The sequence below is a fragment of the Mycteria americana genome, chromosome 2 (genome assembly GCF_035582795.1).
Source record: "Mycteria americana isolate JAX WOST 10 ecotype Jacksonville Zoo and Gardens chromosome 2, USCA_MyAme_1.0, whole genome shotgun sequence".
NCBI lineage: Eukaryota > Metazoa > Chordata > Aves > Ciconiiformes > Ciconiidae > Mycteria > Mycteria americana.
The window spans coordinates 56,693,229-56,717,446 of record NC_134366.1 but is presented as its reverse complement, the minus strand read 5'-3'; the positions used below and the strand labels follow the sequence as shown (position 1 = coordinate 56,717,446).

Here is a 24,218-nt window from a genome sequence, read left to right as displayed (position 1 = left end):
AGTCAACACTGGCCTCCTCCTAGCCCAGAGCAGAAGGGCTTCCTGCAGTCAGCCGCCTTCCTGCTTGGGGCTGCGTGGGTGAAGTGTGAGCCTGCAGATGTGCGGCACTCCCAGCCCACAGAAAAGAGTCCCAGTGACCATGAAAATCAGGCTTGAAGGTGGTTTTTTTTGTTGGTTTTTTTTTTTTTTTAGAGGATTCTTTGTGTTACTGACTGATTTCACTCGTGTTTTCTGCTGCAGAAGCTGTCTGGGCAAACAATAAACCCAATGCTGCGGATGTTCGGCCAGTCCATATCAGGGGGAGTCGATATGGATGGCAATGGTTATCCAGGTATGTCCGCTACTCTGCCAGCAAGAGCACTGGGGAAACACAGCAGGAGGCTGAGAAAACAGCAGAGCTGGTCATTTCCAGGTTGCTGGTTCCTGCGATTGCAGGAGGCCAAGGAAGCTGAGCATTTTCTTCCCTTTTTCCTCCGTTATTCAAAGCTCCTGATAAGAATTTGAGCCAAGTGCTTGATTCAGGTGTTTGGGCAGTCATGATGAAAGATTGAGATATTAAAGCAGCGGATTTCAATATCTGGCCAAGGTTGTAAGTTGCCTGGAAGCTGCCCATTCACGATGACCATCTTAAAAAAAAAAATGTAGTCAATAACATAATAGTAATAATAAAACCAAACAATGAAGTAGAAGTGAAGTAACATCACAGACATAATCCTCCAGTTATAATACTTATGACATAATGATATTTGAAGGGACCAGCTGGCTGATTTAAGTCAGAAAAATGCTTTTTTTAGATACATGCTCCGTAATTTACCAACTGACTTGAGAGAACTGAATTCTATGCCTCCTTTGTAACTGTCTCAATGTTACAAAAATTTCAGATATGACCGTTGGAGCCTTCTTGTCAGACAATGTGGTACTTCTGAGGTGAGATCAATGTCTTTTTCATCTGCTGTTGTCTTCTTTTTGTGTCTGTTTCCTGTTTATATCTTGTGTGGTCTAAGTCCTCCACCATTCCAATTTTCTCCCTAGTTTATTGTGGTCAGAAGAAGCAAGCTGGATTACTTTTTAAGCAGAACCTTAGACATGGATAGTGTCAAAGAACGCACAATCTAATTTAAACAGCGTAGTGAGGGATGACAATATGTAGGACTCCCAGGACTATGAACAAAACAAAGGGTTAGAGCCAGAAGGAGATGTGTTATGTCTTAGTGCCTTTTTAGAAAGGTTGCTCTGAATTTGTGAGAAGGCTTTTTTATTGTTCTTACATTTGCATAAAGTAAATAAATTATGATTTAAGGGAACGCAGTTGAGCAAAAAGCCAGCTGCGTATGATGCCAGGATGTAATTTTGCAAGTTATAATGGGATGCAGAATGAAATAAGAGTCTTCAGGGAAATGAAATATGGAGATGTTTGCAATGCACACAGGATTTGGGCTGCTGTTTCAAGTGTATGAATTAAATGCAATTGCTTGTTTCATCTGATGGAGAGAGGTGTGACAGCTTGGACCACCAAATTATGCTGGTGGAGAGTTCGAGTAGGAGCGGGCTTGAGATGCACAGACCTGAGGAAGAGAATGGGAACTTTGAATTTTGCCAGTAGCTCCGTTGTTACACTTGTTAATATTTAATAGAAAAATCCTGTCAATACCTAGACGTCATTAGAAGTAGTCACTAGGGACTCCTGCATCTTAATGGAAGATACAGGGATGTGGTGAGACTGGAAAGACAAGTGGTGGAGCTGCAGAACGGATGCGCCAGCCTGCTTCCTGCTCAAGGCAGGAAAAACTTGGCTCTGTTTCCATTTGAATCAGTTAAACAAAACAAAAAGAAAAAGGAGAGGGGGAAAGAAATGATCTTGATGATCAGAGGGAGAGGTAATCAAGTCTTCTGAAGAGTTTTCTGTTCCTTCATCATGCACGCAGAGGGAGCCAATTGCTGCTTCTGTGAAAAGGTGTGCCATGCCCCAGATGGGATCTCGCAGCCCCACATCTCTGAAACCACTAGAAAGAAAACTGTATTTTTCTCCTGCATTGTTGTTACTTGCAGGGTGGGGAAGGGCAATCTGAAAGGCTTGCTGTGATGTTTAAAACAACATACATCGCAACAGCATGGTGACCTCTGTCCACGCATTCAGTCACTGCCTGGGCGTTTTGGAGAAGACTAGTGCATTACTGCCTGACTTTGCGGGCAGCCTGATTAATTGCTGCTACTGCCAATTTACAGCATGTCCCTCTTGCTGTTTAGATTCAGATTAGGATAAAGAAATCAACTTTTTTTTTCCCCTCACCCCTCCAGAAGCCTTTGTGAAGTCCTTTGGCCAAAACCAACAAATGTTTTGCCAAGTGATATTAAAGTCTTTGCTGGAAGCCGCAGTGACTTGGGCAGATTGTCATTGCTGTATTGCTCGCGTGTGTGTATGGCTGTTTGACAGATGCATTGGGTTCCGCGCTCCCCCCCGCCCCCGTGAATAACCAAGTGAGCTAAGGTTAAGGAAAAATCACACAGTGCGTCATGGCTGGAGAAATATTTTTTCCTAGGAGAAATATTTTTCTAGATCAATTATAGCATTTACTTTTTCATATTTCCTCAAGCATTTGGAAAGAGTTTTTTTCCAAGGTGTGAAATGATCCTAGGAAGCTCACTCTTTTTCCTCCTCCCCCCCCCCCCGTATATATTTCTGGGGTTAGGATTTATCTTCATCCTTCATCTCAAAAGGCGAACTTGCACTGTTATTTCAGGCTGTGGTAAAAGAGTCTGAGCAGCTGTCTTGGAGATTGATGCGAAGCCTGTTCCACTCAATATGAATTAGGTGTAACCACAGTCCCTGCTCTCTTCTCCCCCCTCTCCCCCACCTCTAAATTAAGTGGCTTGTGGAGTGAGAGTCCTGAAGTGGTTTGCTTACGTGGTCTGGCCTTGCATGGCTGCTGGGATTACCTTAGAAGGGAATCTGCTGGTTGCTGCACATTTTTTTACTACTAGAGTTGGTTTTGGAAGAACATGTTCATGTTGAACATATACAGAATTGAAACCATGAAGAATAACACTCAGTGAATTTTTGGGCTGAACTCGTGTACTGGGGACGGCTCAGGAGAGCCCGGGTTTCTGGGCTGCTTTTCCCAACCAAGCTGGTGGGGCTTCTGTGTTGTGTGAGAGAGGAGACCCACCTGGGCCCTGATGGCACTCGGCTTGCTTTTTGACTCTGGCCGAGGTCTTCTTCAGCCAGGAATAGTCGTAGCAATAACCCGGTGCAGGAGTTGCAAGGGTAGAAAGCTTTCATTCACAGTGCACTGGGTAACTCCTGAAACAGAGTTCAGCAGTGTCAAAAGACTATTTAATTCTTACCACTCACCGAGAGGGAATTAGCTAAACGTTCCCTCCTCCAGAAAACATGAATGTGGTGTCTTTTGTCCCTCTTATACTGTCAGAAAAATTATGTGTGAATCCATTTCCTACCCCTGTGCTCCCTCCTTGACTTTCAGGTTACAAATTTGACTGTAGACCATTCTCTGGAAATGTAAGGTCTCTGCCTACCCATTCCTGACCATCCAGGCTGCTGAGCAAACAGTCTCACTTGCATGAGCTTGTTGTCCTTGGTTGCTGTTGTGCTAATTTTGTTATCCTCTTCAGTCATCAGGAAGGCTTTATGCAACTTTTGCTGGAGATGATTATTATTATATATTATCAGTTTCCCCAGCTGCCTGCCTGCAGTCTGTGTGTGAGCACTGAACTTCAAGTTGACGCTATGGTTTTCATTCAGACACTAGTAGTCCTTGCCAGCTAGGTCAAGTGCTAATTTATCTTACAGTTCAAATGAACTCTCTTATTTTTCATGTCTGCTTGAAATTGTGCAGTTTACCAAATTTACTTTATTTTCCTTTGGCTGAGAACTTTCCTCTGAATGATCACTCAATTCCACTTCTCTCTTGATCTCCAGATCCAGGCCTGTCATTACCATGGACATCTCCATTTTCCTGCCCGCGTCCATCAATATCACAGCTCCTCAGTGCCATGATGGCTTGCAGCCAGTGAACTGCCTCAACGTCACAGCATGCTTTCGCTTCAGTGGCAAGCGTGTTCCTGGAGAAATAGGTAAGGTACCTGCACCAGCCGTGGGCAGGGGCACACTAGCAGGTTGACCTGGAATCAAGAGCTCCCTTTGGAGTCAGTAACAGAGCTTTTATGTGAAAGAAATTGTTCTGAGGTGAGCTGGGCTATACAATTCCAGAAAGTTGGAGGCTCCCCAGGAACTTTCTTGGGCATGTTTTTACCTTGCAATGAGGCTGACGTAATACTGAGGCAGTGTCTTCCTCAGTGAAAGGAGGGAAACATGGCCTTGGGCTTACTGCAAGGACAGAGAACACAGAAGAAACTGATGCTTTGTAAATTCATATTCCCTGTTTACCTCTTGATAACACATTTCTGTATCCATATCCTCTATCAGTGTTATCACAAAGCAGGTGTGATTTGCTCTGGATTAATAGTTTTTGAAAGTCTACAAGGAGCTCTTGAAACAGAGCCCTATAAATCTGAATTCCTACCAGACATGAGCAAATCCTTTTCTGTGCATCAGTTTACCTGTCTGTAAACTGATTATAAATAGCCCAGTATTTTACTGATTGCAAGAATATCTTCCCGGTTAGTTAGTCTCTGTAAAACAGATGGAGTTTCTCAGGTGAATGGAATTGTGTAAGGTGTGTAATTGTGCAAACCTTTACATCTTGGCTGCATTAAAATATTGCTTATGGGTTTTACATCCCAATGTTTACAAGTCTTAGATATTGTGCGAAGTGGTATGGGATAGATACAGCATTTCTAAATATTTTAAGTTCTGGGTTTGTTTAGTTCAGCCACGATGTTTTACCTTCGCCATGCTTTAGGAATGGCAGAGGACTTGCAGTGTGTTGCTCAGGGAAGATATCTCAGCCTCACAGCGTGCTGCGTCTCTGCAGTGGGTCTGGTGAGGAGCTGGGGGAAGCAGTGCCTCTTCCTGCTCTGTGCCCCAGCCTTTGTGAGCTGCTAATCGAGAAGGGTGAGAGTTGCATCTATGCATCCCAGTATGCAGAGCCTGCTACATATGAGAGTCGGAGAAGAAAAAGGCTTCTTGCTACTCCTCCTGCCATTCACACAGAGTGAGAACTACAAGCTGCTTGTTGAAGTTGCTCTCTGCAGCTTGTCACTTTGTCACCTGAACAGCTCAAAAAAGTGGAGTTACTAAATTTAAGATTCCTCTGGATTCTAACATATTGGTGCAATTGAGACTTCGGTTTCTATTTTTGCACTTTTTCCTTCCCTGTAAATGATGACTCTCAGCAGACAAATACATGCTTTGATAAAGTATGTTTTGTACTGCCTGCTACTCTGTCAGTTAAGAAAACACTTACCTCTGAGTGCTCCAGGGGTGTTAATTCCTTTCTGAAAATCACTGAATAGATTTTCTGAATATCTAGGTTTTCTTATGTTCCTGTGGATACTGTTTAAAATGTTTCCTTTGTTTTAATTTCATATGTCTGGACCTGTGGCTAAGAAGTGAGCTGCCTTTTTTTCCAATCTAAATATCTGTTCCCCTCGTTTGCAAAAGACGTATCTTCTTGCTTCATCATGTCTTGTAAGAGCCAGTTGAATTGCTCTGTGTTGTCATACAAACTGTACTCCCGATGATTTATTGTGGTGAAGGCACATGTGCATCTTCTTTGGCAAGTAACATCCATCACATTACAAGGAATTTTTTTACTATTAAGTAGATGATTATAAAACTTCCAGCCATTGTCCTTTTATACAATGCTTCTAGCAAAGTGATTTATCTTGAAAACATTGCAGCTAGAACTATCTGACTGTATAAAATCCCTTGGGGATATGGTTTGGATAAAATATCTCAAATAAGCTTTCAGTTTGTAATCTAACAGTCAGGCCATTTTAATTATGTTGCAGTTGAAGAGTATAAATTAACAAAGGGTGGAACAATTCATGGAAATATTGCAATGGTTCCTCTCCTGTGTAGTTAAATGTGGGGGGAAAAAAAGAATATCTCTCTAAGTACATCGTTGTCCAGTTCGTACTCTGAAAGGCATATGGAGGTGTTGAAATGCTATGTCAAAGTTTTGTGGCTAAAAGTGTTGGAATTGTCTCAACTTCGAATATCTGGGAGCGGTCTGTTAAGTCAGACGACGAGAACACAGTGCTGACTGAGAATGCCGCTCCCCCAAGGCTTGTCAGCACGGACGCTCAAGACTGCTGCTTACTGGTGAAGGGCTGGGCGTTGCTCTTGCTTTTGGGCAGCTGAAGTTGGTCACCTACTACACAAGGTTTAGAAAGTCAAGCTGAACACGCAGGCAGCATTATTCTGTGGCAAATATGTGTCTTCAATGCTTATTTGAACATGTGGTTATTTTGTTAACTGGCATGTGAAGGAAAGTTCTCTTCATCTAGCACTGCCTCACACTTGCATATAAACCTTCCCCACCCTCCTTTTTTTTTTTTTTTTTCTTTTCTTCTAGTGGTAGTTGCAATACTACTGGTCGTGTAACAGCTATCTGAAGATCTGCATTTATTGATACTTCTTGATACTGCCAATGACAGTATAATTTCCATCCATTTGTGGATACTGTTTGCAGACTACAGTCTTCAGCAGTATGAATTTATTGCTGAAATCGTTTCGCCTGAACAAAGAGCCATGCCCAAGTGAAGCATGTGCTCTGCACTATGTGCCAGGCATTATCTGACCCTTCGCTCTGCCTCCATGCTTGCTGGAGAGCTGAGCATCTAGTCATACACCCACCAATAGAGAAAGCCTGTGATACATCTTGGATATGTGAGAAATACGACATTTTAAGTTTGCACTCTTTCACCTTGGAATCTCACTCAGGCTGTTCCTCCCTCACTTGAGGGGCCATTGCTTTGTCTCTCCTGGGGTCTCTGTATCTGCAGGAAAGGCAGGGATGAGAGAAAGGCCTTTCCTAGCCTGGATGAGCAGGCTTCAGCCTGTTCAGACCATGCACTGTTGAGTGACCAGGACAAGAAAACAGAGGCTCTGGCATCTCTGTGCATCAAGCACTGCTTTTGCATTCATCCCCGTAGGAGAATGGAAATAAACTTGTGCCCACAGTCTGGATAATTTCCTCAACAACAACAGCAACAATAATAGTAATAATAGTGCCAGTGTAAGAATTAGGTGAATTTTAAGTGGCTATGAAATGAAGGGGTTTGGGCATTTGGCTAGAGTTAGGCAGATGTGTTAGAAACTTCTTCAAAGTTTCTCTTGTACTGTTCACTTCAGGTGTGCATTGCTTGTGTGTTGATCCATTTCTAGGGTAGTCTTCGTGTCCCAAATACTATTGCCTGAAAGACTGGTGTGAGATTTAGTGTGGAATAATGGGCTGCTTGACATTTTTGCTCTGTCTGGATACGTTTCTAGGACTGAAGAAACACACCTGATCCAAAACCTGATGAAAGTGGACACTCCTCTTCTTATCTGTATCCTGCTGTAGTTTGGTGCAGGAGTATTATTGGTGTCTGTCTCTCATTTTTCCAGTCCACTTGGATGCGGGCCTAAGACAGTGCTACCCTCTGAATGCCTCAGAAGCAGGGATGCTGTATGGATGTGTTGTTCAGTGTATGCCTGGAGCAGTGAGGATGACTCCCTACTTGGAAGCTAGGGACAGCACTATGAGAAAGGATTTCAAACAAAGTTTGAAGTAGGGGGAAAAGGAAAGCTTTTTGGGAGAGGATGGGGGGAATGTCCTATGTATGTTGTCATTAGCTAGGGCAATTTTTTTTAATACTTTTGTTACTTAAGAATTTTCTCTGCAAGCAAAGTTCATGAATCATTTTCTCCTCGTAATTACTGGTAGAGAAGACAAAGAAACACATTCCTCTTCCAATGGCTTTTTGTTATTATTTAGTAAGTTCTTAATTTTCTCCATGTGGTGCCTCCCCGCCCCTCTCTCCCACCCCAACCCCCCCCCCGCAAATCAGTACTATAGCGAGTAGTTTAACAAGCACTTATGGATGTGCTTATTCCTGCTGAGCATTTGGCTGCCTGCTTTTTGTGTGCTGTAGCGCCGTCTGAGTGGGCAACAAAGGGATGCACTGGGCAGCTCAGGGTGTGTAACCCCTCCCTTAGCACAGCCAGCTGCTATTCCCGTTTTAGCTCATGGGATACTGCTGCTGGATTTCGATCCTTCCTCACTCCTCTCTGCTTCAGGGCTGCCTTCAGCCCTGTGAGGGGACGACTCTTGCATCATGAGTACGTATGTGCCACTTAGGATGAAAATCCATTATAAAATGCTTCTGCCATTTACTTGGTTTGTCTGTTACTGGCTGGAGTAACTTGCCTGGTCTGCTGGCTGGCGGTCCTCTTGCAGGTATGACCGAAAATTTCTCAGAAGGAGCTGTTATCAAAGCTTTTAGGCATTTAACTTTAGTTATGGAAAAGGAATAGTCATTAGAAAAATCATGCCCGTCATCTGAGCTCATCAAATCCATGCCAGAGTTTTATTTTGATCATGTGAAGTTGGGTGGGCAGATCCCCAGAAACATTTCTAACCAGATGTGCTTAAAGCTGATGGACAAATATTTGAAGGCATTACCTGCAAGAGTTAATTTACTAGCGAAAACTTGCCTCCCGATCTCCTACTAGAGTGAGCAGGAGGAGCTTACACCACCAGCAGTGCTAAGTTTGGCCAGTTATCTCCCCACCCTGGTTGCTTTTTGGAAGCGATGAAGCTGGGGAGGGGAAAAAAAAAAAACCTTACTCATGATATTTCATTTTTTCCACTGATGTGACATCATTGCATATAACATAGAAACAAGTTGTCAAAATAAAGGGGAGGCGGGGGGGAGGACAGGAACTGTGCTGCTTGATTGAAAACATCCACTGCTGTTTCGGAGAGACAGTAGCTGGGATCGCTTTGCTCCGAGGCCTGGTACGGGGCTTATGTTGGGATGCATCTCCGCGCCTGCAGTGAGGAATTGTTCAGTGTCTGTAATATGTTGTGCTTTCTTTGGAGAGCCTTTGAGCCTCCCCAGGCGCCCCTGCAGGCTCTGCAGCCCTGCCTTCCTTTGGTGCTCCTCCTTTGAAGAGGGCTGCGTCTCCCTGCGGGGCTTTTTGCCTCTGCCTACGCAGGGCCTAGGTTTGCTAACGGGTTTTCTTGTCTTTATTCTTGGGACGCTGGTGCAGATCTCAGTATGCGTGTGAGGTCTTGAAAGTGGAAGGGAGACAATTGGGTGTGGGATATGCACACTTTAAAAAAGAAAAAAAAAGTTAAGGAAGAGACTGCTGGGATTTTAAACAGGCTAAACCCTCTGTTTCTGTTTAGGTGGTGCTCTTTAGTGGGACTGGGCAAACAGCACTTCAGTGAGAGTTTTGGTGCTGAGCTTGTCAGAGTTTGAAATGCTTTCAAGGCATTATCCTTCTAAGCAAGTTATTCTGCCAAAAGCAAGGAAAAATGTTCAGGTGAAGCCCTGTGATGGTAGTTAGGCTGATTCCTCAGCTGTGGCTTTTCTTACTACCTAGGGTGTATCTCGGGTCGCTTTGCGTGAACTTGTGAGTGTCGTTTTCATCAGAATGCAACACACTGCAAATGGTAGTGAGGTTGGCTTGAATTATGTGAATTATGAATGTTCACAGAGACTTTTGCATCAAGTTTTACAATATCATTAAATAAATTCTTCAAAGTAGTGAAATTTTGGTGGAGAAATGATTGGAGATGATAGCATTGGCAGCAGCGTTAATTTAGAGAGATTAGGATTTTCATTGATTTAAAAAACCCACAACCACAAAACCAAATAAAAACACAACAAAACCCAGCAAAGACCCCTTGCTGAAATTTGGTATAGAAGACCTCAGTGCAGGAACAGCGTACATTTACATTGATAACAGTTGATAACATTTACATTGATAATAGTGTTACATTTACATTGATTGTTTATAAAATTCTGGCTTAAAAGAATTTTACATTTATGGGGAGCATATTATCTGACATCAATCACTTGGGACTTAAAACAAATAAAAGCCAAAGCAGTAATTTGGCAAGCATCCTACATATGTAATGAGTCAGCACAGGAGCTGGTGCTGGCTGTCATTTAGGAAGATTATCAACTAATTAAGCCATTTATGGTGAGCCGATCTTATGGTATTCCCATTATTGCCTTGATAACAGCTGAAATCAATACAGACTGTGGTCTGTGATGAGTGAAAGGATCTGACAGCCAGTGTTTCTCTTGTCTGTAGAAAGCAGCAGAACAAGCATTCGTGCTTCTGTTGCAGTTTCATTGCTCAGGTTGTTGTTGCATTTACCAAAAGGAAAGTTATAGCTAGCTAGGATTATTCAATCACTGTACAGCTACTTTAGGTAACAAATAAGTTTTCTTTTGGACACAGATATATCCAGTCACAAACCAACTGATTGTGTTAAGCTACCTATCCTGTAGAACAGCAGGAAACAGGATTTACAGAGATACAGCTCATTAGTCTCTGGGTATGTCTTCTGTAAACTGCCAGGGATGTGTAACATCTAAGAGGGAGATACTGAGTGCAAGGCAGCAACCTCTAGTTAAAAGTCTAAATGCTAAGATGACTGCAAATCAACAAAAGGAATTGTCAGGAAGTACCACATCCTGGTTGACATTTGCATGGTTTGTGCTGTTCTAGAAGGAAGACAAAGCTTGAGGCTTCTGCTGTTGTTGTTTGTGTTGTGGGTTTGCTTTTTCTGTTAGCAACATAGTTTAAGCATCTTTTGTTTCTTTTCTTTTTTTAATTAAGTGTGCGTGTCTAGATGTATTTTTACACATCATTTCCTATGGGAAAGGATAGGCTTGGGAACGTAGCAACACAAAACCTGGGAGTAGGTTAGTGACTGGATTTGGTTTTGTGCAGCCACAGGAAGCTTAGTGATTGATTGAGGGCCTGCAAGGGTTGACCTTTCTTCAAGCACACATGCCCCGGGGGCAACAGGATCCATTGATAGGTGGCTAGAAAATAACTATTGTTCACTGACATCCTTTGTTTTCTTCTTCTTCCTTTTTAAAACAGGTTTGAATTATAACTTGACTGCTGATGTGGCAAAGAAGGAAAAGAGCCAGCAACCCAGAGTTTACTTTGTGACTTCTGGAGAGACAGCGGTGCAGGTCACAGAGAAATTACAACTGTCATACATGCAGGAAAAGTGCGAGCATTACCTAGCATATGTCAAGGTCAGTTCATTCCCATCCTTGCTTACGTTGGCCTCACTGCAATTCCACTCCTTTTTTTTTTTTTTTTTTTTAATATTCAAACAATTAAAGTGGTGCTACTTGGCTTCGGATGTTCTTTGTTTTCCTGACAGGTGGATGAAGTTTTTTGGGTGGAAGCTCAGAACTTCTTGCTTGGCATGATTTGTCAGTCTCAGCACCATCAGGCCTTCAAGACCTGGTGCCAGGAATATGTGTTTTATTTACTTTTGATCAGGCGCATTTGCAGGGGATTTCCTTCTTCTTTTGGCTTGGTTTGTTGCTATACTTGTTATACTCAAAATAAGGAGGCAAAGTTTTGTTTTGGCAGGAGCAGCAGGTTTAGTGTTTAGTTTTGTGTAAGGTCTGAATGCACAAGGGGCTGGTGATGCAATCTGCATGGGAATGGCAGGATAACGTGGGGTCTGTCCTGAAGCAATTGGGCTCTTGGCTTTGAAGAGCACCCTGGATTCCATCTCAGCTTGAAAATAGCAGGGGGATAACTTAATTTCACGTGTCATGGTCCTAGGGATACAGAGAGTGCTTTCCAGACGTGCTGGGGACGTAGAAAGGGCCTGTTCTTCCTGTGACAAACTCTTCGTCCAGGGTCTGCTAGGACTGTAGTTATCTTTGCTTGGCAGCTGTTGTTGAAGAAATGTCACCCAGATGCCATTCTGTTTGCAAAGTAAGCACAATAGTTTTCTTCTCAGCTAAGAAATTTATAAAATGGATTTTAAAATTATATAGGAAGGAGATCTATCTTTTAAACTATGTATGTCTTACAAGCACTAATCTGTATCACCAGTCTAGTGGAAGTATGGTTGTGTGGCGAGTTGCATATCCTCCTTACTGAAGGACATATTCCCATAGATGAGTGTGACCTAAATTCAATGGATATCACTTGGGACTGTCTTATTTTGAGAATCCACCAAGTCCAGACATCCCTAAATGTTTAACTTTTCCAGGAAGCTTCTTTGTACCTAAAAACTGTGACAATGGGAGATAAAATTAATCCTTTGACTTTATCAACATTTTCTGCATGGCTGTTGAGAGAAAATAAAATAAATAAAGGGACCACCAAGGAGGAAACACTGTCCTGTTAAGTTCTGTGGATCTCTGGGAAGAGACTAGATATCTTCCATGTTTTTTTTGTTTCTGGAACAACCTTTGCTTTCTGCTGTGGAAAAGCTCGTTAAAGAAAATTTAGACCTATGAGATTACCATTACTTGAAAATATGGCTCTGAGTTTACTAATTCTGGTCTTTCTCAAATGAGCACATCTGCGTAGGCTTTAATGTATTGAATCTGGATGAAAAAGAGCCATATGCCTTTCTATCTTAACCCAATAAGGATTGCTTTCACACTAGCCCTGTTGTAGTTTTTGGGTACTACACAGAACTCATTAAAGGGCTACATATGCCCACGAAACTATTTAATTTATTGTAGCATTCTAGCTGATGTTGAGAATGCAAAGGTAAGAACTATTTTTCTGGAATACTCCTGGGAAATTTGATTTTTATAGGCAAGAGAAATGTTTAAGCATGTTTAAAAACTACCAACAACTTAAAGCAAAACAGCTGGTTAACAAACAAGGCTACTGGCTTTCTATATGATATAAGCAGCTATTTTTCACAGTTGGAAGAATAGCAGGAAGTGTCATTTGTTCGTGTAAGGGAGAATGCAATGTAGTGGAGAAAGATAATCCCTGTGCTTTCATGGGAAAGGTGATATGATCCACGAGGCTACATGACATTAGAAACATCAAAGAGAGCCCTGCAGACTCTGGAGGAGTGGAAATGGGGTCATGATCTTTCACTGCTATCCTTGAGTAACAGCTAGTAAAACAAAAACCCTGAAAAACAAAAAAACTCCCAAAACTCCAACTGGAAATCTCCTTGATTGCATAGTTTTGTGATGGAAGGGGTGATAAAAGATGTGGGCTTAAAATATACGAGGTATTTCACTTAGGCATTCCTCTTTCCTTTTATTTACTGTACTCCTGATGAATTCGCCTCCATGGCAAATCAAGTTATTTGCACTTGCATCCTTAATCTGTTCACTTTATTATTGTTCATTTGAATCCCTGGTGACAAATAGGTTTATACAGTAACATGAGGATGTCAGTTCTGGACTGCCTGTGATCAAGGATAGAGAAACTGTTTGGATTTGTGCATGACCTCATGTGCTAGCTTGACAAACCCTACTAGGTAAACAAGGTGTCCAGTCCAAATGGCACACAGCAGAGCTCCGTAGGTTACGTTAAATGAAAGCCTGTGCCAGGCCTTGCTGGATGACATTGTCTTGCCAACATGTAGTTCTAGCATGCTGGAGGCATAAAATAGAAGGACTGAGAAAAGTCGTGAAAAAACTAGACCTATACAAGCTTGCTGCAATTTCTTTTGACAGATTTGATCTCAAGAGACCCCAGTGAAACTGAGCACTAGAAGAGTTGCAGTCTGCAAAGAAACTGACAGGGATACTCATTAAATCGTTTTGCAATTGATAAGTGTCAATGCTTTCAGCATGACTTCTTTCCTATTTGTGGTTCCCTCTCAGGACAGGAGCTACTGTTCTTACTGCTGCTACTGAGTTTGAGTATTAAAATCTTTCTTTCCTCATAACTGTGTGACTGAGATAAGTGGATCTCAGAAGGTTTGTAGGATATGTGTAGCTCAGAACTTGATCTTGTACAAGGCAGGCTACCAAATTACAGCTCAAGTTGCTAGAATTATGGTAGTTCATGAGAAAATGTGTTTTTCTGGTTGAGAACAGAGAATTAAATGGAAATGCTTTGGGACTTCAAAATGCTTTGAATTTGGTTTTGTAGTGGGCGTGAGGAAGTAGAGGAGAGATGCAGTTTTCTGACTTTTTTTCTTTTTTTCTTTTTTTTTTTTTGCCCCTCTTCTTTGGAACCTGTTTGTTGATTTCTAGTTAAGAAACTTTAATTCTTTAGTATACATAGACAGTAATTCCAATACTCACGGCGCCTCAGGTGTCACCTACAAAAGCTGCGTGTGCTTTAATTTAAACAACCTTTGGAGGTTTGACTGATATATTCAGTAGAAAATGGACAGCTGGTGCAAGTGGCTATTAATTAAAACGTTCAGGAGCGTCGCTGGTTTTCTCGTGTCAGTGCGTAGCTGATCCCTGCCGTCTCTCAGGAGGTGCTTTGCTGCTGGACAGTTCCTCCTCCAGACATCTGGAGATGATGGTGCTGCCACTACAGACCTTCTCTCCTTCAATGGTGATAAAACTACTAACAGCAGATAAATACGTTATGTGGTAACTGTCTGTCATTTTTGCTGGAGGAAAATGAAGCAAAAGTTTAAATCTGATTAGCTTTTTTTTTTTTAAAGGGATTTGGTTTTTTGGTAGAAGGAATGGCAAACATAAACGTGAGAAAATGGAAATTGGTACTAAGAGGAGAAGAAGAAAGAAAAAGTAGACATAGAGAAGATGAAGAAAATAAATGGGGTTAGAGGCTTTACAAGTGTGTCCTTAATCTTAATATCTGGGCCTGCAGCTGAAATGTAGAGTTTTCTCTTGGGAACTGCACTCGTCTGATGGTGCTCAGAAGACTTGAGCTGTGTGTTTAAGACTTGCTGTGATCAGGGCATTGACTCTGAGGAAACATTGTTTCCCCTTTCTAGTAACTGCTGTGTTGTCTCCTGCTTATGTGGGCTCCCCTAATATTTAGGATAGATTTACCTCTGGATAGGACAAAAGAATTTTATGCAGACAGCAAAGCACATTGTGCCTGCAGATTTATGCAGGGTCAAATCTCATCTTCCTTGATTTATCACAAAGGTGTAATGGTGATGATGGTGAAAGCCCTTTGTATGATTCCTGCATTTATTAAAGCAGCGCTGTCTGGTCTCTTACCCCACCTCGGGCCAGCCAGCTGGGCTGCGTGTTGCTACCAGTCACTGCTGTCTGTGTGCAGAGTGAACGTTGTAATGGCTTCAAACACCATCAGCAGTCCTGGCACATGATTAAACCAGACACAGCACTTATATTTTCCAGAGATCTTTATCTTGGTGACTGTCTGGTTGTTTTAAGCAGTCTCATGTTGCTCATCATATTAACTCTTAGTGGATCCGGCCGTAGCTCATGGGGAGGATGGGGTTGAGAAGCAACAGAGGAGCGGTGATACCAAAGGCTTTTCATAACAGCATGTTGGTGAGGATCTTGTGCTGTGTTTGTACAGGTAGGTTTGCAATAAAATGCTGCCTTTTCAACAGAAATTGCACAGCTATGTTTTGTTCACTGCTGAATTCTGTAGCCCAAAATTGCCTTTTTGTAAGTATGTTCCTGGTCTTTGTCTGCTATGCATCACTGTTACCTCAGGTCTCTAAAGATACTCTCTGGGTTGCTGATCTCACACAACTTCATCTCTAGTGCTTGTCAATTTTAGTCACTGTCTATGATTGTGATTGTTTTTCCCTCTGTAGCTGTTTGATCTCATCTGAGGGGGATGCATGTATTAAATTCTCTTATTCTTAATTCATAGTAATCTGGCTTTTTTCTAGAGTCTGGGTAGCAAAGCATTCAGTCTTGCAGTCATGTGTGATGTAGAGATGGTATCACCTTGATCATTTGCAAGATGTACTTTCTTCTGAAAGTTGTCTGCCTGTGAATTAACATCTCTATGTTAAGGTTTGGCTGGTGGTGTTACAGGATAGAAACATACAGCCAGAGATACTCAAGAGCTTATTTTGAAGGTTGCTTTTTGTGTTGTGTTTTTTTTTTTAATGGGATTGGCTTCTCCCGTACTGTCAACACAGAACCTTTTGGGGGGGTTCAGCACAGCTTGGTTGCCCACTTTTAGCAAGGCCTTTCCTGGGATGCTCGCGCTGTGATTGATGGATTGTGTGTTGGACGTGGACGATAACCACCGCTTTGTGGAGGAAGAAGTGAAAACCAGACCTTTGGCAAGTGCAGCTCCCCTCAGTAGTGACCTGACTGGTCCTGTGCACTGCTCCCTGGGAGAGGAGAGAAGTTGGAGCAAGTCAGGGGGTAATGCTTGAAGCAGAGACTGCTTTCACAGCAGCAACAGCTATGAAAACTTAGTCATGATTATCTAGGATTTCACAGGGTTTGGACCACTGGACAGACAAAGGGAGCGCTGACCTGTTCCAGCCTGCAGCAGGAAGTTTATCGTCGCTGGAAGACGAGAGCTGCTGTGTAGTTTTGCCAGGAATGACGACTGCAGTGAGATTCAGCGCTAAGACCAAGAGCAGAGTTGATATCTTGGAGTTTGTTCCTTTTTGTTGTTTTATATAACTTTTTTTTTTTGCCCTTTTGCTGAGCCAACTGGAGAAACTGTCAGGCCAAGCCACATGCAGTCATAGCATATGTTCAGCCTTAAAGGGCTGTGGGATAGGTGGGATGATCATGAAGCACAGGGATTTATTTACAGAAGCATGCTTTCCGGAACAACTCTGTTTTCCAAAACTGTGCAATGTGTGCTCGTAATCTATTAGCACAGCCTGCCCCCCTTCCAGCAGAGCAAAATAAATAAAATCTTAGCAAAATAAATATAGTGTTTTCTGTTGCCTTACTCTGTAAAGTGATCAACCCTCTCCTTTCAGATACACTCTGGCCGGCACTGTGTAGAGCTGATGTCTCACCTTGAAAAATAAGCCAGAGAGAAGAGAAGCTGCATTTTTTTTTTTTTTTTTTCCTGAGTAGCTCATATGGGCAAGGGAAGAACAGTTTTTAGCTGCGTAACTCTGGGTTCCTTTTCATTGCCTCTCAAGTACAGGGATTTAGACGTACCAGAAGGAGTATTAGAAGTTGGTGGGAAGACTGACATCTTTGAGCTGAGCATTAACTGTATCAAGATTTAAATGCTGTTAATGACCCTGGAGTTGTCTTTGGCTTTTCCAAAGGTTTTTGCAAGGTTCACCAAGAGCAAGTAAGATTGTCTTTCAAGGGTGAGCTTACACTCAAGTTCGAAACTGTCCTGCACAATGTGGCCAAAATGAAGCTGCCAAATATGCCTGGCACTAGCAGGCATCCTTTCAGAGGGGACCCATGCTGCAAGTAGTTAAGTGCTGTGAGATCTGCTAGGGCTGGTAGTGCAGCTACATGGGAGAGCGAATTGTAGCAGATATTGTGCTATTAACTGTTTGGGAGCTTTTTACTGGGCAATGTAGCTAGTAGGGCTGTTTGCTAGCCCAAAGGGTCTTGTGTCCTGAGGCCAGTGGGAGGTTTTCAGCTGTGAGCTGAAGACAGAGGTTTTGTCCAGATGCCCTCCTCTGTCCATCTTCCTAGGTTTTTAAAGAAATCACTTTTTTTTTTTTTTTTTTTTTCCTCCTCACATTGATAGATGATATAACTGAACTGGGTGGCAAATGTCTCCTCCTTACTGGTTGGAGAGTGTCTTTTTGAGTATTTTCTGCTCTGTATGAAGCTTGTCCATTATAAAAACAATGAACCAAAAACCCCCTATCCCATTTCAAGTTTTAGCAAGGTAACTAATTTTAGTTTAGTTCACTGTTGCTCTTTGACTTTTGTCAGCATGTATGAAAAAGGCCAAGTACGTTGTTTATGGCCCAGGCAGAAACTTGGCTGCTCTGGTGGAGCTGCCGTCAGACAAAGTGCCTGGTTAATCACATTCATGAATCCAAGTAGAGAGATTTTATGCTCCCCAAATGAAATAAATATCATCTTGAATAAGGCTTAGTCAGTAGACTTACAGTACAGTGGCTGCTGAAATTCTGCTTTGCCTGCCTTTTATTTCTTTTTAGCTGCCTTTTATAAAAACTGTAGTGTTCCCTGCTAAACGCTAAAGGGATCCAAATTTTTAATCTTGAGTCCTTTGATAAACTTGTCCCTTTAATATATTCTGTAATGGGAAAGAAATATGATTTATTTTTCAAATAGAGTCTCTCAAAAGTACATATTTCTTAAGTTTTAACAGAGTTGAGAATTACTTTTATTGTGTGTAAAGTCTTAATGGAGTGTGACACTTCACTGCTGCTCTTAGGCATTCAGTAGCAGTCATATGCCTGGCTTTACTGTCTGCCCACTGATGTGTTTCCGTCTGATGCTGTAGCTCCTCAAAAAGAGATTTCATTTGCAGATTAAATCTTTTGGAGACTCAGGAGGGGCAGATTTAGGCCTGGACGGAGCATGGCTTTTTTAGGGAGGAGGATGCCAGAGCCCATGGTTTGGAGAGGCTGTCCATGAGGCTTTTCTCTGAGAGGAGTCATTGCATTTCCCAGTGATGGCACTTTTAGGAAGTGAATGGCCAAACAGAGATAAAAGAGGTGCTGCACTTTGTGCTAGGAAAAGTAATTCCAAAAGGCAGGTGATGATGGATAGGAATATTTTTGCTTTCTCTGGCACCCCTGGTTAACCAAGGCCTTGTTTTCTCAGGTGGAAAGAAGCAGCAAAGAAGGCAACACTACCGTTTTAGAAACTTTCTAAGCTTGTTTTTTGTACAGAGTGTTATAAACTAAACACATGATGCTGTAAAAGTTTATTAGTACCTTTTGGGGACAAATTTACACTTAGGGGGAATACGCTTAATGCTAGAGTATTGCTGCAGAAAATTACAATAGGGAACAGCTTGTTTGTCTTAGTGGTTTTCCTGTTATAACACATGGAGGAATATCAGTTTGTGCGGTAATCTCAGACACACACACGTACACTATCGGTTTATCCTGTCCAAACTGGGGAGTGCCTAAAATTATCACCCTTTGGTTTTGCTACCCTTAGGAAGGAATGAGCCGGGCACTTCATCAGGAAACATTGGAGGCAACTTCCAACAGAAAACTCCTCTCTAGGCTAAAAAGAAAACAATTAATTTTGCTGGCTGTGGCTTCTGGGTGTGTTCCAAACCTAAAACCTCCTCATAGTCAGAACAGACTTGAGTCTCTTGGGAGACTCTTACAGATGCTGTGTTTGGTTTGGGTGGCAACACATAATGCTTAATCCAGTGCCCTAATTCATACCAAAAGTGCCTGACAATATGTTTGAAGAAATGTGGGAGTAATAGGTTGCAGGCATAGAGCTTTTTTGGCAGAAAATGCCTTTTCTCCCTTTCTCCCCCACTATGTAACTTCAGTTGTGGAACTGAATTAATCTTGAACTCCTGAGGTCCAGAAACAATTGAGGAAAGGCGCGTACCCTGTGCTGTTACCCTCACCCCCACACGCCCACTGGCATTTCCATATACAATGGGGTAGTTACAGATGGTATGGTTGTGCCGGTGATCAAAAGTTACATCCCTGGTCACAGGCTTCCAGTTTGTTGTGTAATTTTAATTCTCTATTCCCCTTGTACAGCTCCATGACCTCTCCTGGAGTCCCAGTTATTTTAAGGAATGTTTAGTATTCTGTACCTGTTGTCCTATACTAAAAAAGTTGTCCTACACTAGCTGTGCTCCTCTGGAGATTTGAAATAGGTAGTTATCTGGGAGTTCAAATTGTTTTCTACTTGCCCACAATGTCTTTGATCTGATAGCACATGCTTGAGCTTGTTTCCTGACTTTATATACAAGATGTTCTTATGGATTGGATGCATTAGGCAAATTAGCTTGCGCTTCTCCACTTTTGTGTGTCATGATTTTACGATGGCCTTTTCTCCCATCAGATGTTTGTGGCCGCTGTGTTTGCTTTCAGTGGTCATTTTTGCTTTGAAAAAAGGATCATCTTTGAAAATAAGTGTACTTTTGAAAGCTATCCTCAAAGCAGTAAAGTAGTCAAATTTTAGGAATATGTGCAATCTAATTTTGAGGGTTTGTTTCTTCCGTTGGCATCCTCTGGCTGGCTCACAGTGTAATATGCCATTTGTTTTCATCTGGTGTTAAAATTTGTACTGTTGCATGTGAATTACACAGCTTTAAAAGAACGATTTTCAGAAGAGGATATTGTAAAGGCTGCATAGAACATAACTGTTTGATTCTTAAGCAAAAACTCAGTGCACCGAACTTACTGCACCAAAGTGCGACTTACTGCACCAAAGTGCAACTCTGTTAAAACTTAAGTTACACCAAAGTGCAATTTACTGCACCAAAGAGGTTTCTCTGATCAAATTCCACCAAGAACATAACGTAGCAACTTCAGTGTTTCACAGAAAATTTCACCAGAGGATCTTCTAGTCTGCCTTTATTGTCAAGTTATTGACCACTTTTTCTGCCTAAGTTGCACCTGTTGGTGTTCATGACTTCTTGTATGTAACATGAGCAGTTTCTTGTAAGTAAAGTCCTCCTTGAAATTATTTGTGAACATTTCTTTTCTGTGAAAAACTGAAAAATACTTAATAATGAATGACTTTTGCATGCTTTTTATGCAAGTTGGTTTATTTTATTGTCATCTTGTTGTTCTAGCTATTTTTATCTGCATTTATGCATGGGTTTTATGGCACTGAATATGTTTTACTCTGTGATATGTGAATGTGCATAATACCATAAGGCTAGGACTGGGTGATAGCCTGACTGTAATAACAAATAATAATGAAAAGGAAGAGAATTCTGCAATATTTTATATTGCCTTTTTTTTTTGTCCTGGGAGAAGACCCAGGTCTGGTGTTAAATTCTAGACTGAAAAGTTAAGAGTTAGCTGTAAATCTAAGGGAATCTAATGTGAGAGTAAAGTAAATTTACTACTTCCTTCTTCTGGCACACACACTGCATCACTTAAGACTTCCTTAGATGACAAAGTAAGTTAAAAATACAACTGGTTAAACTTGTCATGACATAGTAATTTTAATCCTATTAGCAGACACACAGCTTCTCATTTGGCAAGACTGACTATAAGGGAATTGACATTAATGTAACTTTGGTGAGAAGAAAAGAGTGTAAAAATAGAAACAACTAACAAAGAATGTAAGTTAAAACAGGGTATGTCTTAGCTAAATTTATACCTTCTTTCCTATATTTTTGACCTGCTAGGATATAGAAAGCACCAACTGAAGCGTACCATTAGCCATGAAAAAATTTTGGTGAAGTCCAAGTGTATAGGGACAGCGGTCTGATGGAAAGGCTTTTGAAATCCCTTCCTTGTAAGAGACTAAACTCTATCACTCTGCATGCAAATTTGGCTTGTGTGCTCTTGCTCTGGGAGCTAGAAAAGATGCGAAAATTGAAAAACCAGAAACTTCATTGTGCTCCAAGGAGTAAAAAAAAAAAAAAAAGGTATTTAAATATATGTGAAGTTCTTAACCTCTTGCATCTCTCCCTTTCACTGGGGACAGGCGGTGCATCATGGACGTTTTGAGAACTGACTTTTGAGAATGTTTTTAGGAAGTGTTGAGGTTTTCAGTCCTTAAATAATAATAATAAAAAAAGTGGCAGTTGTTCCTGCAAGTGCACAAGCAGCAACAGTGTTGGAGTGGCACAACCTGTAAACTTTGATTTTTGCTCTTCAAGCTTTGCTCTGTCTTTCAGGTACAAAGTCTTTGAGACCAGAGTGAAAAATTATAAATTTTCTGTTACTGTTTTCTCATAAGGATTTTCTTTATTCAGAGAAAACAGGTGGTTTCATGCAACAGTAATAGCTATAAACTACTCCTTTTAAATCATTGAGCAGATCACTGAGTGGTTCTGAATCACTCTTTTGATTATGTGCTTTGCTTCATGCCCTGGTAAAGTACAAAAGCCTGACAAATTCATATGGTAACAAACCCAATTTTGTATGAAAAATATTACCCCTGTGAAAGTGAGTAAGTCCAGTTCCTGTTTGTGGTGCATGACCCCCCACCCCAGAAGCAGCTTGCCCGGACAGGCTGCTGGTTTGCCCCCCTTCAGTGAGCTCTGCAGTTCACGGTGAAGAGGAGGCTTGAGCCCTGCAGCTATAATTGGCAACCCATGAGCTCCCTGTGACTTGGAGATGTCAGTGGGGGCCCTGGCACATGTGAGTGCTCAACCCATCCACTGCTTGATTGCAGGAAGGGAGTTGGAGGAGGTGGTTTCCATTTTCTTGTGTTATCCATTTGATTGTTTCCATGAAAGCTGCCCCTGTCCGCTCTCGAATTGCAGCAGCAAAATTTGTGAGCTGGCATGGAGAGGCTGAGCCTGGAGCACAGCCAGATTTGGGAGCCCAGTCCTCAATCTGTGCTGAGAGAACACAAGCACTGCAACCCTGGCAATAGAAATCAATGGCAAAAACTATCCCAGGCTTCAGCAAGGGGTGAAGACCTCTCCTGGAGACCAGAGCAGACCCTACTCACGTGAGACAGCATTTTCAAAGCCTTTCCTGAACCCACAAAATATTTCTGGCGTGGGGGAATAGATGAGTGTTTAAGCTGTTCTGGGACGATGCCTCCACCTCTGGTATTTCCAGCTAAATGCACTGGGGCAGGTTGTGCTGCCTGTGTCTCTGCTTGACCAATATGTATGTAGTCAATTGTGGCAAAATGCATCCCTGAAATGGAGATACTGCATGAAACTGTGCTGTGACACTGTAGCCGTTGCAAGCAATAAATATTATCCAAAGCACTGGTTTTTATTTGTCCCTTTCAAGAACTTGGACAAATGCCAGAATTTATTTTTAAACTCTATATAAGCAACTTCAATATTTGTGATGGCTCATTTTTCTTTCCTTACTATTTTGGGAACAGTCTTAATTTTGCCCTACATTATTTCTGTTGGTCTTTTTTGACATTGGTTCTCTCTCTCTCCCTTTATGTAACAAAATGATCTAATGTCCTGTGTTGAAGGCTGGTGGGTTCAACACAAGGTTTCTTGCTTCAGGGAACGAGCAGAATATATTTACAGGGCTTCTGCCATGTCCCCCTCCTACCCACCAACATGGCTATCTAAAAATCTAACGTTTCTGACTGCATAATATGGATGTGTCTTACTTTCAGTGTTAACACTGTCTTTTTCATCTTGAAAGGAATACTCCGGAGTGCGGCTCTGGAGAGCTGCATGGTGGGCAGCCAGTTTAACACTTAATACTTAGGTATTATTACTATTACTCTCTTACTCTTTTAAGCATTTACCTTATGTCTGTCCCTAATTCTTGAATGCAGTGGTTCTTATATTGTCAGCCTTGAAAATTTTGCAAAGGTGATAAAGGTAAAATGCTGCTTAATAAGGTTCTGTAGATCTCTTCCTATTGCTCTTCTGACTACCAGTACCATTTGGGAGCGACTGTTCCCACCTCTGCCAGAGGCACAGAAACTGCCACGGTTCCTCATTGACTTCATCCCACAAAGTCAGTGGGATTATTAAAGTACAGCAACACATCTGCCTTACATGATGATACCTCCGAAGACCTATTTGTCTCTTTAGTGACTGGTTGCATCAGTCCATGATTTTGGATTGCAAGCTATCGGGATGAGGGACCACCTTTGGTACAGACCCTTGTATAAACAGCAGCAGTGTTCATGTCTATAAACAGCCAGGGAGACAGTCACCGTGATGGATGAGGAACTTGTAAGGTTTGGATGTTTGAGGTGTTGTTTTCTTAAAATAGATATCCCCAAAATAATCCAAAAGAGTATATAATCTGTCTAAATCTTTTGAGAAAGCAAAGTTTAGGCTGGAGGTCCTATGAGAGGTTTTCCTCTCTTAAACATCCCAGTTCTGGCTTGTTGGTAGATGCTTTGTAAGGGCATTTCTGGGAATGTATGTGCTCTCATCCTTCTAGTTCCAGTGGGAACCAGAAAGAAAAGAAAGGCCAGAAATAATTAGTATCTTATTAAGAAAAAGCAAAAAAATACAAAGCTTGAAAAGGCTCATGTAAAGCTTTGTATATGTGTTATATTTTTGACATAGCTGCAGTCTTTGCCGTCTGAACAGTGCAGTATTCTGCTGGTGGCTGAGGAGCAGGAAATGAAATGAGTAGGTATGAAGAAGAAACGAAGAGCATCAGTGATGTATATATTTAGATATGTCTCATATACTTCTAGTGTCAATATGCAAGGACTGTTTAAATGAATTTGGGATATGATGATGTGTTTCTAATTGTCATACTTCTCTCATCTTCCTCTTCAGCTTAAATTTTTTTTCTCCCCAAATTCTCTGTGTGTAGGTTTGGAGAACTTCTTGGAGATCT

The 24,218-nt window shown here is 41.7% G+C and overlaps 1 protein-coding gene across 1 annotated transcript in view; it reads left to right on the top strand.

Annotated features, from left to right (window-relative positions):
- Window positions 1-24,218, top strand: part of ITGA9 (integrin subunit alpha 9) — a 225,956-nt gene that overhangs the window by 42,132 nt on the left and 159,606 nt on the right. The window contains exons 12-15 of the mRNA XM_075493530.1: window positions 241-331; window positions 882-927; window positions 3,938-4,092; window positions 11,033-11,193. Of these exons, the coding sequence (XP_075349645.1) occupies window positions 241-331; window positions 882-927; window positions 3,938-4,092; window positions 11,033-11,193 (453 nt within the window). The remainder of the gene's footprint in view (window positions 1-240; window positions 332-881; window positions 928-3,937; window positions 4,093-11,032; window positions 11,194-24,218) is intronic.